This window comes from Telmatherina bonti, assembly GCF_933228915.1.
Source record: "Telmatherina bonti genome assembly, chromosome: 15".
Taxonomy (NCBI): Eukaryota; Metazoa; Chordata; class Actinopteri; order Atheriniformes; family Telmatherinidae; genus Telmatherina; species Telmatherina bonti.
Genome location: NC_136613.1, coordinates 33,630,757 through 33,648,989, shown reverse-complemented (window position 1 = coordinate 33,648,989; position 18,233 = coordinate 33,630,757). Strand labels below are relative to the sequence as shown.

General features: G+C 43.0%; 1 protein-coding gene across 1 annotated transcript in view; it reads left to right on the top strand.

Annotated features, from left to right (window-relative positions):
- Positions 1 to 18,233, top strand: part of LOC306766921 (nck-associated protein 5-like) — a gene marked incomplete at its 3' end in the record, with an annotated part of 142,486 nt that overhangs the window by 4,540 nt on the left and 119,713 nt on the right. Inside the window, exons 2-6 of the mRNA XM_079254779.1 lie at positions 4,493 to 4,583; positions 9,049 to 9,204; positions 13,682 to 13,750; positions 16,348 to 16,386; positions 17,757 to 17,876. Of these exons, the coding sequence (XP_079110905.1) occupies positions 4,493 to 4,583; positions 9,049 to 9,204; positions 13,682 to 13,750; positions 16,348 to 16,386; positions 17,757 to 17,876 (475 nt within the window). The remainder of the gene's footprint in view (positions 1 to 4,492; positions 4,584 to 9,048; positions 9,205 to 13,681; positions 13,751 to 16,347; positions 16,387 to 17,756; positions 17,877 to 18,233) is intronic.

Genomic DNA, 18,233 nt, shown 5'->3' with positions numbered 1-18,233 from the left:
AAGTAGACAGGGACTCTACGGAGTGGACAGAGTTTGGGAGATCATTCCACCATTGTGGCACAACAGAGGAAAAGAGTCTGGCTGGTGATTTAGTCCCATGTTGTGGTGGTAACATGAGGCGTCTTTCACTGGTGGAACGCAGCTGTCGAGAGGGAGTGTAGGCCTGGATTAGGGTGTGAAGGTAGACGGGAGCCGTTTGAGTTATTGTTTTGTCAGCCAGAAGCAAGGCTTTGAATTTGATGCGTGCTGCAACTGGAAGCCAGTGAAGAGCGATTAGCAGCGGAGAACATATCGGCAGGTACGGGCAACCGAGGCAACATGGACCTTAAAGGTCAGCTGGTCATCCACCATGACACCGAGATTCCAGGCAGCAGACGTAGGAACAAGTGTGACAGAGGCAAGCTTCACACTTAATTGTGGATGTAGGGAAGGATTGGCTGGGCAGACAATGAGCTCTGTCTTGGACAGATTGAGCTGAAGGTGGCGAGCCTTCATCCATTACGAGATATCAGCAAGGCAAGCTGATATTCTCATTGAGACGGTTGTGTCATCCGGAGGAAAGGAGAGGAAAAGCTGAGTGTCATCAGCATAACAGTGATAGGAGAAGCCGTGAGAACATATGACTGCAACAAGTGAGGAGGTGTATAGTGAGAAGAGAAGAGGGCCGAGCACCGACTCTTGAGGCACCCCTGTTTTCAACTCATGTGAGCTGGACACTTCTCCTCGCCAGGATACCCTGAAGGATCTTCCTGAGAGGTAGGACGAGAACCAGGAGAGGACAGATCCAGAGATGCCAAGCCCAGAGAGTGTGGAGAGGAGAATCTGATGGTTCACTGTGTCAAAAGCAGCAGACAGGTCCAGCAGGACCAGGTCTGAGGATTGACCAGTGGATCTGGTCCAGCAGGACCAGGACTGAGGATTGACCAGTGGATCTGGTCCAGCAGGACCAGGACTGAGGATTGACCAGTGGATCTGGTCCAGCAGGACCAGGACTGAGGATTGACCAGTGGATCTGGCAAGCCGGAGGGAATCAGTAACAGACAGGAGAGCAGTTTCAGTGGAATGGCCTTGCCTAAAGCCAGACTGATATGGATCAAAAAGGTTTTCATCATGGAGGAATTGCGAGATTTGGCTGAAGACAGAACGCTCTAGCAGTTTAGATAAGAAAGGCACCAGCGAGATCGGCCGGTAGTTTTCAACCTGGACTGGGTCGAGTGTGGGTTTCTTCAGCAGCGGGGTGATCCGAGCTTGCTTGAAGACAGAGGGAAAGACCCCAGATTCAAGAGAGGAGTTGATAATATGGGTCACTGCAGCTTTGATCGTAGGAGAAATTCTCTGCAGGATGTCGGTAGGTACTGGATCAAGTGCACAGGCAGTGGGTTTAGAGTTTTGTAGAAGTTTTAGGACTTCATTCTCATTCAGAGTGCGGAAGGAGCAAAATGAAGCACCGCTAGCTGGATGTGGTGGACTGAGCTGGTCAGGCTCAGAGAACTGATTACTGATGGTAGCAACCTTTTCGGAAAAAAAAGGATGCAAACATTTCTGCGGTCAGCATGGCTGGTGGCTGAGCAGGAGGTGGAGAGAAAAGAGAGCATTTGTTTGTTTGATGCTTTTGTTTTATTCAGCTAAATGTGAGTCAAACTGTTAGCTTATTTCTGACAGTCTAAGCTAGGCTATTTGCTACTAGCTAGCTTAGATTGCAAGTCTATACTTTTCAGATTGTTGCGCTAAAAAGTGTCCGATTATTTTTAAATCATTGCAGTAAAACTTTGATTTTCAACATTAAGATGGCAGTTGGACTGTATTAAAATAATGATGTGTTTTAGCTTTTATATTCACTTTCTGATCGTCATACTTGTTGGTTTGTAAGGAAACAGAACTTCAGGTGTGAACCTGCAGATTCTGGGTCTACAGACACACATTCTCTCAGAAACAGCTCTGATAAGAGGAAGAGTACCAGTTCTTCACAGAGATTTTAAGGCCCAACAACCACAGTCTTCCTCATGTTTATTTATAGAAACCTTAAGATAAAATGCTTGCATTGGCGGCAGATTAAATGTTCAAATCTCTTTAAGTGCCATTACTAAAATGTTCTTAAGTTATTTTAATCCCTGCTTCATAGAAACCAGGACTGCAGGAGTTATGAAGCCTATCTGAGCTGTTTGGACTGTGTGAGATGAAGAAATGTTTCACTACCTGATGTATTGTCTGAAAAGAAACAAAGCTAGCTGCATTTAGTGAACGCTGAACACTTCAGGTTAACTCCTATGGCGATGTGTACAGAATCATAAAGTTAGACAATGTTTTGGGACTCTGTTCAGCACCTTTTGCTTTCTATCTGCAAACCGCATTACTGAATGTACTGGAGCAGAAAAATGACACGGTGCTGCAGACAACATTAACTACTCCACTCACTGTCTGCATAAACGGTGACATGAAGGGAAATTTACTCAGCGACCCAAATGCAAGCAGGAGGGGAGTCTTGTTCTTAATATAATAAGCAGCAGACTGGAATCTTTTTCTCAAGGTGTCTGATATGTGAACAGAAAGTAAACAGCGGCCTTTAAATGGAAAATTCCAGTTTAACCAGTAAAGCTTGTGTTCATTGCTTTGTATTGTGCTTTTTACATATTTCTGTGCTCGTTTAGCTTTAAAGTAAAGGAGAATAGTTAATACATTGAAATGATGCAGCCTAATATTCATCCAGAGGTGCAGATTTTACAGTCTTACTGACAGAGATCCAAGTATGAAGGACTTTCTGGGCTTGTTTGGCTCTGCTCGCTTTAAATTCAAAGCCCACAGCTCTCCATGCAGAAGGTTCTGCAGCTCTCAGATTCTTCTTTGTAGGTTGTATAATGCAATGAGCTGATACTTTAAGGCGCTGTGTTACACTGAATATCTTGTTTCAGTACATGCATAGTTTATCTTGTAGGCAGCAACAACATTTAAGCTAATTTCTACCACATCATTTAGACTTTATTCAGACTTTTATTCAGACCAGATTCTAATCCTACCATGTGAATGTGGCGCTGAAATGGAGACTCATCAGACCAGTTTCTCCATCTTCTTTTGTCCAGTTCTGGTGAGTCTGTGTGGATTGTAGCCTCAGTTTCCTGTTCTTACTGACAGGAGGGAACCCGCTGTGGTCTTCTGCTGCTGGACATGTTGTGTGTTCAGACCTAAACGAGACATTCTGGTCCAGACAGCTGCTGCTTGCTGGATGTGTTCTCTTCTCCGGACCTTCTCTGTAAATGCTACTAATGGTTGTGTGTGAAAATCCCAGTAAATACTCAGACCATGCTATGTTAAGTCTTCTTTCCTACGCATTCTGATGCTTAGTTTGAACTTCAGCAAGTCACCCTGGATATGCAAACGATGGACAGTTTCTCAATGTCCTGCATCAGTTGCGTGCAAACTTGGTCCTTTTTCAAGGAGGTTAGCTATCCGTCATTTGACACAGAGAATAGAGCAATCCCAACTGGTGCGCATGGTGGTAGTGTTGAGTTTTACAGCTGAGACATAAGAAGAAGAAGAAGAAGAAGAAGGGCAATTCCAGCGTTATGGATGTTACGTTCAGATAGAAAGTTAGAAAATAAACTAAACATTGACAAGCTATTGATTTGAATTAGAAAATTGAATATACATATTTTAGGCGTACCTTTTATTGGGATAAAAAGGTAAACCCACCATTTGAAATGTTTTGACCCTTTGGATTTTCAGAGACATGACAAATTATCCAGCGGTATTGATGTTACAAAAATAGACAAGCTTTTCAGACTCACTAAACAAATGATGAAAACTCTGAATTTTTCTTTTGAAGACTGACATGTTAAATATAATTTTGTAGGGAAGGGTTTGAGGTACCCAAGAAACACATTTAAGACCTTAACCCTCTAAGAGGAACAGGAAGGAGACAATGCAGAAACCACCAAATAAAATGCCCCAGGAGAAGAAGTTGAGGAGAACAGCAACATCAACAGGTGTAGACATGGTGGGATCATTTGAAAAGGGTTTGTGTGAGCGTGTCTACTGCCGCCAACCAGTGTCGATACGTGGAAATGAACTGTGAGCTCAGCACTGCCTACTAGTGGATGGACAGACTTTAACATCCATGGCAACGTAAAAGACGCAAAGCAGTGCGAGGACGTCATCAGACTTTTCACCAAACGTCACTTTCACCTCTTCTCATGTATCACTTCGTTCATCTTCTACTTCCTTCCTCCTTCCATGTCTGTAGCTCTTAGACCCCCCCCCCCCCCTTCCCCCACCACCACCACCTCCCCCACTGAGTAGGAGGAGGCTTGTGTAGAGGGCCTGATGACAGACATAGTCTAATGAGATGTATTTGTTGCAGTTCTTCAGGTAACAGTTTGTTTTTCTTTTTAGCTGTGTCAAATACTTTAGTTTCTGTTGTACACATATACTTTATAAACATCTACTCAATGTAGTATCTTCACACTAACCAGTTTTCTTGTTTTCTCCTCAACCACAGCATGGAGGAGACGGTGCGAACACTACTACAGAACCAGGACTCACTGGAAGGGCCCAAAGTGGACCCACTGGACTTAATGAAAGCATACAAGGTATCACCAGTCACCAATTTAAGTCCTTTATGATTAGAGGTTTTATGATAAAAACATTCACATGGTTGTTTTTCCTCTTATTAAATGAAATTTTGGTCATTTTTATCACCAAAAATGATATGAAAATCCAGTTTTAGTTCCTAACAGGTTTTACAAGATATCAAAGATAGATCTGGATCCTGGCAACATTCTGGATACTACCGTCCAGAACAGGAACAACTTTTCATCACTGCAAGAGAACAAACATGCAACAAACGCCACATTATAGCCAAGACACTGTGGATTCACTATCAATGGATCTGGAATCTGATTGTGAATCCATGTAAAATAAACGTAGGACCAGGATATCAGCTGGGCATCGAGGTGCGGGTGGAAATGAGCTGAGGGAGTTGTACATTATGTTGAGTTGATTGAATATTAATTTAAATAGCTTTTCTGTCAGGTAAACTATAAGATTAAGAGCAACTTTGTTGTTTTTAACTATGAATGTGTAGAGTAGTATAGAACATTATAGATTAGTATAAAACAGTATAGAATGTGATAAAACAGTATAGAAGAGTATAGAGTAGTATAGAGTAGTATAGAACATTATAGATTAGTATAAAACAGTATAGAGTGTGATAAAACAGTATAGAACAGTATAGAGTAGTATAGAACATTATAGATTAGTATAAAACAGTATAGAGTGTGATAAAACAGTATAGAAGAGTATAGAGTAGTATAGAGTAGTATAGAACATTATAGATTAGTATAAAACAGTATAGAGTGTGATAAAACAGTATAGAACAGTATAGAGTTGTATAGAACATTATAGATTAGTATAAAACAGTATAGAGTGTGATAAAACTGTATAGAACAGTATAGAGTAGTATAGAACATTATAGATTAGTATAAAACAGTATAGAGTGTGATAAAACAGTATAGAACAGTATAGAGTTGTATAGAGTAGTATAGAACATTATAGATTAGTATAAAACAGTATAGAGTGTGATAAAACAGTATAGAACAGTATAGAGTTGTATAGAGTAGTATAGAACATTATAGATTAGTATAAAACAGTACAGAGTGTGATAAAACTGTATAGAACAGTATAGAGTAGTATACAATAGTATAGAGTAGTATAGAACATTATAGGTTAGTATAAAACAGTATAGAGTGTGATAAAACAGTATAGAACAGTATAGAGTAGTATACAATAGTATAGAGTAGTATAGAAAAGTATAGAGTAGTATAAAACATACTATGCATATGCTGCACGGTGGCATAGTGGTTAGCACTGTGGCCTTTCTTTGTGGAATTTGCATGTTCTCCCGTGTATGCGTGGGTTCTCTCCGGGTACTCCGGCTTCCTCCCACCGTCCAAGCTTAATTAGGTTAGTTAGGTTACCCTAGCTAGGTTAGTTAGGTTACCCTAACTAGTTAGGTTAATTGGTTACCCCTAGGAGTGAGCGTGAGTGGTTGTTTGTCTCTGAGTGGCCCTGCGATGGACTGGGGAGCTGTTGATGTGTACCCTGCCTTTCGCCCAAAGCCGCCTGGGATAGGCTCCAGCTTCCCTGCGACCCTGAATTGGATAAAGCGGTTTAGAAAATGAATGAATGAATGAATAAAACAGTATAGAGTAGTATAGAGTAGTATAAACATTATAGTACAGTATAGTACAATATAGAGTAGTATAGAACTGTATAGAACAATGTAGAGTTGTACAGAACAGTATAGGGTGGTATAAAACAGTATAGAACAGTACAGAGTAGATTAAACAGTATAAAGTTGTATAAAACAGTATTGAACAGTATAGAATAGTATAGTACAGCACAGAGTAGTATAACAGTATACAAAAGTATAGTGTACAATAGAACAGTAAAGAACAATATATAACAGCATAGAACAGTATATAACAGTATAGAGTAGTATAACTGGGGTGGTGGTCCCCCTTTTTAAGAAGGGGGACCGGAGGGTGTGTTCCAATTACAGGGGAATCACACTCCTCAGCCTCCCTGGTAAGGTCTATTCAGGGGTCCTGGAGAGGAGGGTCCGCCGGATAGTCGAATCCCGGATTGAGGAGGAGCAGTGTGGTTTTCGTCCTGGTCGCGGAACAGTGGACCAGCTCTATACCCTCTTTGGGGTCCTGGAAGGGGCATGGGAGTTTGCCCAACCAGTCTACATGTGTTTTGTGGACTTGGAGAAGGCATTCAACCATGTCCCCCGGGGGCTCCTGTGGGGGGTACTCCGGGAGTATGGAGTACCGTACCCCCTTGTACGGGCTGTCCGGTCTCTGTATGACAGGTGTCAGAGCTTGGTCCGCATCGCCGGTAGTAAGTCGGATTCGTTTCCGGTGAGGGTTGGACTCCGCCAAGGCTGCCCTTTATCACCGATTCTGTTCATAACTTATATGGACAGAATTTCTAGGTGCAGCCGAGGTGTTGAGGGGATCCGACTTGGTGGCCTCAGGATTGGGTCCCTGCTTTTTGCGGATGATGTGGTCCTGTTGGCTTCATCTGGTCGTAATCTCCAGCTCTCGCTTGAGCGATTCGCGGCCGAGTGTGAAGCGGCTGGGATGAGAATCAGCACCTCCAAATCTGAGACCATGGTCCTCAGCCGGAATAGGGTGGATTGCCCTCTCCGGGTCGGGAGTGAGGTCCTGCCTCAAGTGGAGGAGTTTAAATATCTTGGGGTCTTGTTCACGAGTGAGGGAAGGATGGAGCACGAGATCGACAGACGGATCGGTGCGGCGTCTGCAGTAATGCGGGCTCTGCGCCGGTCTGTCGTGGTGAAGAAGGAGCTGAGCCAGAAGGCGAAGCTCTCGATTTACCAGTCGATCTACGTTCCTACCCTCACCTATGGTCATGAGCTGTGGGTCGTGACCGAAAGAACGAGATCTCGTATACAGGCGGCTGAAATGAGTTTCCTTCGCAGGGTGGCCGGGCTCACCCTTAGAGATAGGGTGAGGAGCTCAGTCATCCGGGAGGAGAACAGAGTAGAGCCGTTGCTCCTCCGCATCGAGAGGAACCAGTTGAGGTGGCTCGGGCATCTGGTCAGGATGCCTCCTGGACCTCCCTGGTGAGGTGTTCCTGGCACGTCCCTCTGGGAGGAGACCCCGGGGAAGACCCAGGACACGCTGGAGGGATTATATCTCTCGGCTGGCCTGGGAACGCCTCGGGATCCCCCCCGCAAGTTGGCAAATGTGGCTGGGGAGAGGGAAGTCTGGGCTTCCCTGCTTAGGCTGCTGCCCCCATGACCCGACCCTGGATAAGCGGCAGAAGATGGTTGGATGGATGGAGTAGTATAAAACAGTATAGTACAGTATATAACTTTATAGACCAGTATTGAACAGTACACCTCAGTATAGAACATGGGTACATCAACAAGAGTTTTAAAGCCTCCATATCAAGTAGTTGAGAACATTCATGACTTGTGGGAAGAAGCAGTTCTGCGCTGTACCTGCCCACCGGGGTGATGGCGGTCTGTGATAACAGTCTGTTTTCTGCTGAGATATATTGGGAGGCAGCAGTGTCAGATACTGGCAACTGATGTTTTTCCCAGTCGCCTCCTTGACTCTCTGAGGAGACTTTATCTGCAGTGGAGCAGCCTGGCTTCCACACCAACCTGCAGCATGTCAGAACCGTCTCAGCTGTTGCCCAGTAAAATGAAACAAGAAGCTTCTTTTCCATGTTGCTCCTCCAGAGAACTCTGTCTGATGTGTCCTCTTCACTGTGGATGTCTCATTATCTGACTAAGACAGACACCAACATAAGAGCACAATAACAAACTTCAATAACTTCACTTTCTCGACACACCCCATTTATATAAAGTGGTCTTTGGTTTTTACTGGTGTTAGGGCGCAGGTTGTTCAATGAACACAAGGCTGTCAGTCTCTGGACCTCATCCCTGTTTGGTGATGCACCGCCATGATGAGTCCAACAGTGATGGAGTCATCAGACCTGATTATAGTCTAGATGAGTGTTTGGTGTTACAGCCTCTACAACAGACTTACAGAAGATACCCAACATGTGCTTTGGGGGTTTCAGGACTTCCTCTGAAGCCTTGCAGACAGTCAGAGTCGCATTTCCAGTTCAGTTTGTCATCCAGGTGAAAGCCATTATAGATTCAAAATATGAAGCAGTCCCTTCATTTATGTTTTAGATCTGTTTGTCAGTGCTGGTCCTCACGGACCACCGCCCTGCATGTTGGAGATGTTTATGTACTTTAACACACCTGGCTGAAACGCATGGCTCATTAAGACTTCGAAAGAACTTGATGAGCAGTTCAGCTAGTTTAAATCGGGCCTGATGGAGGTGGAAACATCTAAAGCTGGCAGGACAGGGGGTTGCAGGACCAGGACTGGGAAACATGTCTAGTAGCATGTTGTTTGTTAGAATTCACTGTTAGAACCAGAGAACCAGAACCTGGATAATTAAGTTTTCATTTCCATGTGACTTCAAGGCTTGTATCTTTGTTATGCATTTCAGGATAAACTCCTTGAGGAAATGTGGAAGCAGCAAGACAGTCTGGAGGGTCCCACAGACCCAGCAGCCCAGTCTCCTGCACTGCCCGAGGCTGGCGGTGGATCCGAGGAAAACTCTCAGGACAGCAATCCCCTGCTTGAGCGCCTCAGAGCACTGGAGGTAAGGCGAACGGCACGATCCACCTCTCACCCCTCCTACAGCACCTCCCACACGCACTAACCCTGCATACCGGAAATGTCAGGTTGATGAATTTACTAAAGATACTCCTGTCGAAAGTACACAAGTCAAGAGACACACAAGACCATAGACCAGGGGTGTCAGAATCCAGTCCTTGAGGGCCGGAATCCGGCAGGTTTTTGTTGTTTCCCTCCACCAACACAGCTGATTCAAATCAAATGGATCCAGCAGCTTCTTGTCAACCTGTTTTGTTGTCGGTCAGGTGTGTGTTGGAGCATGGGGACAGTAAAAACCTGCAGGTTACTGGCCCTCCAGGACTGCAGTTTGACACCCCTGCCATAGACTGTATATAAAAGATGGGCGGAGCCTCTTCAACATCACCCACATGTGCCGTCACTCAAAAACACAAAAATAGCAAAGAGGTAGCGGTGAGAGGGGGGCTATGAACGTTGGGGTGGATGATTGACATCTATCAAAATCCCACCTGCCTGTAGCTAAGAGCTAACTGAGCTAACCAGTAGCTAATGGGAGCTAACCAGCTAACTGCAGTAGGCAGGCTGAAGCTAAGTCCCGCTGTTGGCTAGCTAAAAACTGTGGTTATGCAACATTCTGCATTCTTGCAGCCTGATATTTGGTACCTGTGTAAATGACATACCCCTAATCATGACGAATTTCAAGATTGAACAACATATAAATGGATGAGTTATAAAAACCATCACTTGCCTACAGTTGTCATGAAGGTAAACTTACCTTTTAAATAATAAAAGTTTTTTTTTTTCTTTTTTAGCCAGGCTGCAAACATGTTTATTTCTACTGTGAAGTTGGTCTTTTTAACATCGAATTTGGGGATTAACTCCCTCTTTGAGCCCCTGGTGGATTAGGGCAGAACTGCAGTTGTTGCATATTGGCTTTATTTAACCGCTGGAGGTTTCTGCTGGAAGTAGAAAGCAATTTTTTTTTTTTTTTTTTTTTTTTTTTTTTTTTTTATCAATGTAGTTTTTCTGGTGCAAAAATTATAATCTCATAGCTGACGGTGAGGCTGTTTTAAATTATTAAGGAAATCTATAGGCATAAAATAAATCTCACGCCAGTAATATTGGATGTAATAACCAAAGTGTTTTGTTTAAGTGTACTTAAAAGCTCTTTAACATCATAAAACCTCAGATTTAACACTGTATTTAATTTGAACTTAATTTTACAAATGACAAACAAGTACAAACATTTTTCTCATGTTTTTATCCATTTTAGAGTATTAGAGAAAAGGGCACCCCATCATGTTGAAGAGGTGTCCTAAGGGCATGGAAAATGTACAAGAAAAGGAGTTATTTATATCCTGGAAGTGATAATTAAAGGCTGACAGGATGGTTAACATTTACAGCTGCTGTTCCAGTGAATGCACTATGCCCCTCTGATGCTCCTCTCCATCTGACGATGAAAAAGGCCTTACCGTACCATCTGGTGGGATGTGACCATCACTAATGGGACTTCTCGCTGGTGTAAAGCAAGGGTTCAAAGAAAAATACACTAAAATACAGATTTCACTGCTTTGCCTGCTGGTTACATTTATTCATGTTGACAAATTACACATTAGCCTACATAGATTTTAATAATTCAATTTGAACAAATATGATCAGTAAAGTCATTTGGAAAGATTATTGGCTCATCAGGAGTAGATTAGCTAAACCTGAGCTGTTTTTAAAAGCACTCTTAACAGGATTCATCTGGATGCTTTTAACATTCACAAGATATCAGTCATGACAGAATCCATTTTGCCGGAATTTGACTTATCCATTGTGGGCAAAAATAAAGTTCAGACTAAATACAAGTCCTCTTTTGGCTGCTGTAATGTTGATAGATGGATGAACACTGTGGTTGGACGAGCTGCAGAAATTAGCATGTGGGTTGTGCCATGAAAAACTTTGCCTACAGTAAACGAAGCTCTGTTTAAAAGTGAAAAACGCATTTTCCAACAGATTTACAACCCAGAGGTTTTATTACAACAAAAACTAATTATCCTGATTTATTTACGTTTTGCACATTTGGTTTTGTTCCATGAAAGCTTCTGGGTGTTTGTTGTCCACTATCTGTCAGCCCTGCAGCAGCCAAAGCAGGACACGGGAGAACAGGCTTTCCTTAAGTATACGATTTATCACCAAGAACTTCTGCTAATCTGAATCACATGTGCTAAAAAGATCAGGTTTTTTATATGAAATAATCCACCAAATATCCTGACTTTTCCTGCTAAGTTTGGTTACAGAAAACTGCCAGTTATGAGCTACTGATGTTCAAACTTTAACCACAGAACAAGAAAAACTAACAGATGTTGAGCTGGCAGGCAAACTGGGTTCCTGGGCTGCATGAACATCAGGACAGTCCGCTAGACTCGGCTCAGTTGTAGGGGGGTGTATCCATGCGGACTGAGATCGTGTTCCTGCTGCACTTTGGTCAAACCAGTCAAACCATTACAATAATATATCCCCATTCCCACCAGAAGTGGCGCTGCACTAGTATTTAGCAGAAGAGAGGACAAGACCGGCGTGAAGAAGAAAACTCCACCTCCCAGTTAAACATGGAGACCAAACTAAGGCTGTTTTGGGTTTTTATTGTGTCTTATGCAAGTATACTGCAGAAATCCACTGCAACAATGGACGCAGTATGAACACCAGACGAGGCAGAGGACCCTTAACACCATCGCTATGGATTTACCCACAATGCAATACTACTCCACATGCAGGAAGGGACTTTTTCTTTTGTAGTCCACTTCCTGTATTTGGTCCGCTTGGAACGGGCTTGAAACGGGCTGAGACCTGCGATTGTAGGCGGACCGAGTCGTTTCTTGGTCCGAATCAGAATTCATGTGGCGTGTTCACATTTCCCCAAACAAAGCGACTTTCCCAGCAAACGGATTCGGATCAGAAAGGCTGATGTGAATGAAACTCCGTTCATCCTCCACAAACATCTTTGTTGTATGTAAAATAAGCAGCAATGTGGCCATTTTCCTAAAATGTGTTGATACCGTGTTTTCATTTCCAAAGTTGCTGTTTGCTGTGACGTAAAGGGACAAGAGTGTAAGTAAAGAACAGACAGAAACCAAGCAATGATCCTCATTAATGCGACCAAACAGTAAATAAACAGTGAGATTTGTAATATTAGGAGTGATAATCAGCAGCAGACTGTGCATCTGAAGCCCAATGTTGCGTTTCTTCCGTTCACATCATTACCAGCACAGATGCTTGTTAGATTTATGGAAATGACTGGTCATATTCCAGCAAAGTTTCCTTTTCTATGGTAGCTCTGCAGTATGGTACTCAGCCCGTCTGTCATTAGTGATGATCTTTTGGATAATGTGCTGCTTTAAATGACATCCATTTTCCTTCCCACTTTTATGACCCTAATCAGTAAATCAGGGTGTATTTTGTAGTTTTTACGGTGGCTGACTTCACTTAATTCATACTTTAAATTAAACTTTAATAGCAAACTGCTGAAACATTAGATGGTTTTCTACTTAGTTTTTAAGCTATTTTCCAGTTATTATGGCACAGTTGGATGGCTTCTGTATAATTTATAGAGGAAAACAATCCTGTGCGTTATGACTGAAGATGTACTGCCGAACCCTCCAGGCAGTAACTTTCTGTCTGACAGGTAAAATGGTGACTGATCAGATGAGAACGGTAAAAACAATGATGAGTTGCATGATTGCGTTTAGTTTCATTGGACTTGCAGAATCCTTTATGGAGATGTAATCTGTCAAAAACAAAGCAATTACACTGGTTTCAAAAGCCATTTATGTCTTAAAATTTTCTTCATTTACACTTTACAAGCCGTGTTAATTAAGTTTGTATTAATGATGTAATTCAAACAACCATGGAAAACTCTGACTTTTCATGCATCAAATAAAGCTGAAACCCTTGAAGTTCAGTTTTAAAACCAGAATGCCTCTGACATCTCTGCAACACTGCTGACCCATCTGCTTTTTAAATATTTGTGCCTCAGAAAACAGATTAAATCAGTGCAATTTCTACCCTCATGACTTATTAATTAGGATAATTTCAGAGGTTCAGTTCTGTAAGTAAGTTAAAACACCGTGGAGATTTCCTCTGCATTGGTTTGGTGCAGCTATGGAGGGCGAGTTTAGCTTTGAAACGGCTCTCTCTCAGGTAGCTGAACCTTTAGGGTTCATCTCTTTGGTGGAACGTCTCCCCCCTGAGTTTGAAGAACAGTCTGTGTCTCGTGTCTGGGAAAGATTTGGTCGGTAATTGAATTATAACTTTTACTCAACTGAGCTTTAAAGATGCAGTGAAAGTCTGCAGGATGGAGTTTGGATGCCTCGTACTGTCCCTCCCCAGTGTATTTGTCTGAGTCTCAGTTGTAGAAACGTTTTCTCTGAACGCCCTTCTTCCATGACTGGAGCATAATTGTCGTTACTTCTATCATTCCTGTGTGTGATTTGTCTCTGCAGGCGGAGAACTCTGCTCTGTCAATAGAAAACGACAACCAGAGAAAACAGTATGAACGCTGTTTGGACGAGGTGAGTCTTTTTTTAAACAAGCATCTAACATTTCAGTTTTTGTACAACGTTTGGGATTACTCTGGTGGACGAGAGGGTAGCGTCCCTCCGCCTTTGGGTGGGGGGATGGAACTGTTGCCTGTGCTTCTGCACCGAACAGCAGTTTAGAGTACCCATCCTTTCTGGAGTCCTTGGAGGGAGTGCTGGAGGGTGCTCCTTCTGGGGACTCCCTTGTTCTGCTGGGGGACTTTAACGCTCTCCTGGACAATGGCAGGAGGACCTGGAGGGGAGTGATTGGCAGGAATGCCTCTTCAGTCTGAACCTGAGGGGTGTTTTGTTGCTGGACTTCTGTGCTCGTCATAAATCGTCTGTAAACTGATCACCACCTGGTGGTGAGTTGGCTCAGATGGTGGGGGAGGAGGCCGGTAAGATCGGTCAGGTCAGACGTGTTGTGAGGGTCTGCTGGGAACGTCTGGCTGAGTCCCCCGTCAGAGCGAGCTTCAACTCCCACCTTCAGCAGAGCTTCGAACATGTCCCGAGTGAGGCGGGGGACATTGAGTCCGAATGGGCTGTGTTCTGTGCCTCTAATGCTGAGGCGGTCAGCCGGAGCTGTGGCTGTAAGGTCGTCGGTGCCTGTCGTGGCGGTAATCCCAGGACTCGGTGGTGGACACCAGCAGTGAGGGATGCCGTCAAGCAGAAGAAGGAGTCCTATCGGGCCTTCTTGGCCTGTGGGACTCTGGAGGCAGCTGATGGGTACTGACAGGCTAAGATACTACAATCTCTACGCCTGCTATCGCCACGACCCGACCACAGATACTGTGGCTAAAATAAAACTGTATGTATACCTGTATGTATCAGTAATGATGTCAGCATTCACTGGAAGCTGTGGCTCTGATGTATCGTTGATTGCAGGTGATGATAAATAAATATTTAAGGATTTTATCTTCATAAAAACTCACTGTCCACCTTATCAGGCCCACCTTGCTAGTACTGGGTTGGTTGGACCCTTTTCCCTTCAGAACGTGGATGTGTTTGTTTTATTTTACAGTAGTTTATCTGGTAACAGACAATCTAATCTAACAACAGAACATTGAATATGAGGCACGGGAGAAATTTAATAAGAAAAAACCCCCAATAAAGATATTATTTTCAGCCAGTGACTGTCGTTATAAAAGCAGCTTACATGAAAAGCTGAGTCTGCGAGGAGCAAGGATGAGAAGGATGTTTGGTTTATCAACCAAAATATGAGAAAATGGCGGAAGTGTTTGAAAACAATGTTCCTCAAAGAAAGGTTGGAAACTCATTTCTCTTTCTGCAGGACCTGATAAGCTTCGAGCAATCTGGAGCATAAAGGACAAAATAACAACTCAAACAACGTCTGAGACTCACCGCAGTGAAACTTTACTGTTCCAGGTTTATTTGCATGTTTTAAGGGCTCGTTCTCCTGCATTCAAATGGTCAAACTGAGTCGTTGGAAATAAATGGCTTTGACCATGCTTTAAATGTTAGAACATACATGGGTCATCTTTCCATCACATGGCAAGGATGCTCCCCTACAAAACATCTGTGTGCCATCGGTGGATTGTCACAGTTGTACCTTTTGGAGATGTGTAAAAATAACCTATATAGCGCCTTCGTGTTGGGCTGTGCTCTAATGAGACGCATTCCTGCTGCTGGAAATATTCTGGCAGAGCCACAGAGTCAATCTAAAACCTCATGAAGTATAAATAAGGAATGTAATAAGTGACATCATACAGAGGATGAAGAGGAGGCAGTGCAGATTTGCAGCCATCACACATAAGTTGTCTCTTTTCTCTTCGTTTTCACCTCATAACAAAAAAGTCTCTCCGTCTCTCCAAAACTCTGCCGCTATTTTTCAGCAGCATAAACTAGTGAAGTTGTTACCATGGAGAGATCTACCCATGAGGACTTAGAACATTCTCGCAGAGGACAAATCTCAGAGTTTCTGCATCGGGATTAATTTCTCCTCTGCTTTACAGTCTTATCATGCACATGAACATTTTCAGGGGGGTTGGCGAAGTATTCATGAGGCTCCCTATGGTGGTCTGAACGAGCTGAGGCGAGACATTATGATAGAGAGATGAAAGGGGTGGAGAGGAACCATTCTGAGGCACAAACATGTTTATTATTCCAGTCTCTGGATATAATGTATGCTTCGTCTTCAGAAATCATAATAAACTGGAAATAAAGCATTTCATGATGAGTGTGTGCTTTTTACAAACTGTCCATCTCCCAAAATAAATCTTTTTTTCTTTGTGTAAAGATTCACAGAGAAGCAGCGTAGAAAGGTCCTTCTGATCACAGTTACATCCCAGCATGAAAACAACACGATGCCAAAAGAAAAACTCCTCACATATAAACCCTAGACATAAAGTAAGAAGTGCAGTAACTTAGGCAACAAAGGGGATTTCTCCCAACCAAACACTGTGATGCAATGTGCTGTCAATTTCTACTCAGTATCTAACATGCCTCTAAGTTTTCATTGATGCTGTTTGCTCTGGGTCACTTTCATTTCCCATCATGTTGTTGCATTTCAAAGCAGCAGACAAATCCTGAATCCTCACTCACAAATAATCAGCTTTGTCCTTTCTGTACAGGTGGCGAACCAGGTGGTCCAGGCCCTCCTCCTGCAGAAGGTTTGTCTTTGTCTCTGCAGTCAGCTGTTCTCATCAGAGATGTGAAGAATGTCATCAACATATTAATGCCAATATTTTACACTGAGTTCTTTGAAGTAACAAAACCCCAGAAAAGTTGGAGAGTTAGACCTGTAATCTGGACAGACATTTGTCTGCACTGACTAATTTCATTTAGTTCATTTACAAAATATCAATTAAGAAAAGTGATGCCAACAGCTTAATAAAAGAAACAATGGAAGAGGCAAAAATAGTAGAAAATACAAGACTATAACATGTTCTTCAAGAGTTTATAATCAGGAGATTAATAGATAGAAGGTAAGGGTGTCATGATTGAGTATAAAAGGCTTATCAACCAAAATTATGGAAATGTTTCGAATTAGTAAGTGTGGTTAATGGTTCACAACTTAAGACCATTAACATCCCGTTGAATTTCAACTCACAGCAAAATGTGTCATATAGATGTTCCTGAACCTGAATTTTTCCTCAGGGATGAATAGAGTCTGCCTAAACCTAAACCTAAACCTACACCTAAACCTAAACCTACACCTAAACCTACACCTAAACCTAAACCTAAACCTACACCTACACTTACACTTACACCTACACCTACACCTAAACCTACACCTACACCTACACCTACACCTAAACCTACACCTACACCTACACCTAAACCTACACCTACACCTAAACCTACACCTACACCTAAACCTAAACCTACACCTAAACCTAAACCTAAACCTACACTTACACCTACACCTACACCTAAACCTAAACCTACACCTACACCTACACCTAAACCTACACCTACACCTAAACCTAAACCTAAACCTACACCTACACCTAAACCTACACCTAAACCTAAACCTACACCTACACCTACACCTAAACCTACACCTACACCTAAACCTAAACCTAAACCTAAACCTAAAAGGAAATAAAATGAGTCTCAAAATCCCCGGTCTATGAGTGACCGGTCTCATTAACAGATCCCAGATCAGCTCAATCTGAGTTAAGCAGAGCCCAGTAACAGATGCTGAATATTCAGTGACATTCCAGGTGAAGACTTTCTTCTTCTACCGTTGAACTGATGAGCAGAGTATGTCCTGGCTGGAGAGGGTGTCGATGAGATGGCAGATCTCTCTCCTTCTGAAACTGTTCTGAGCATCATAAAGCATCAGTTCTCAGTTCCCAGATGGTTAAAGGAGGAATCAAAGTGACAAAAATACCTCAACATCAACTTTCATGGTTGAAGGCATCAGACCCAGAGCTGGGCTAACTCTGCCATGTCTTTGTCTTGTTAAATTCATGTCTGCTACACATGAAACATCCCATCACACCTGCCTCTCAGCCTGTTTTTCCTCCACTTGCAGGACTTGAAAGAGGAATGTGTGAAGTTGCGGACTCGTGTGTTTGACTTGGAGCAACAAAACCGAATACTGAGCGTTCTGTTTCAACAACGTGTCAAGACATCCACGGTTCCCGTGTCCCAGGTACGAGCTCATGATGCAGGAGATACGCCGACAAGCCTGCTTCAAGGCGGTCTGAATTTTGCATGAGCAGTGCTGAACTTCTGAGGGTTAGAAGCCTTCAAAAGGACCACAGAAGAAGAAATGTGTTTACTTTTATCTTAGGAGATGTACACTTTCATAGTGGGACTAGAATCCCTTCCCTGTTTTATTTACAGAGTTTGTGTCGCAGTTGCATATTTAGTTGCATTTTAGCTCATCAAACAGGCACAACCATCGCTAACCTCCCCCAGCCCGTCAAATTATCACCTTGTAGAGAGAGAGCTCTCATCTGAGTGCAGCTGGAAATGGTTGGTGCAGAAATGCTCGACAGCGCTGGCC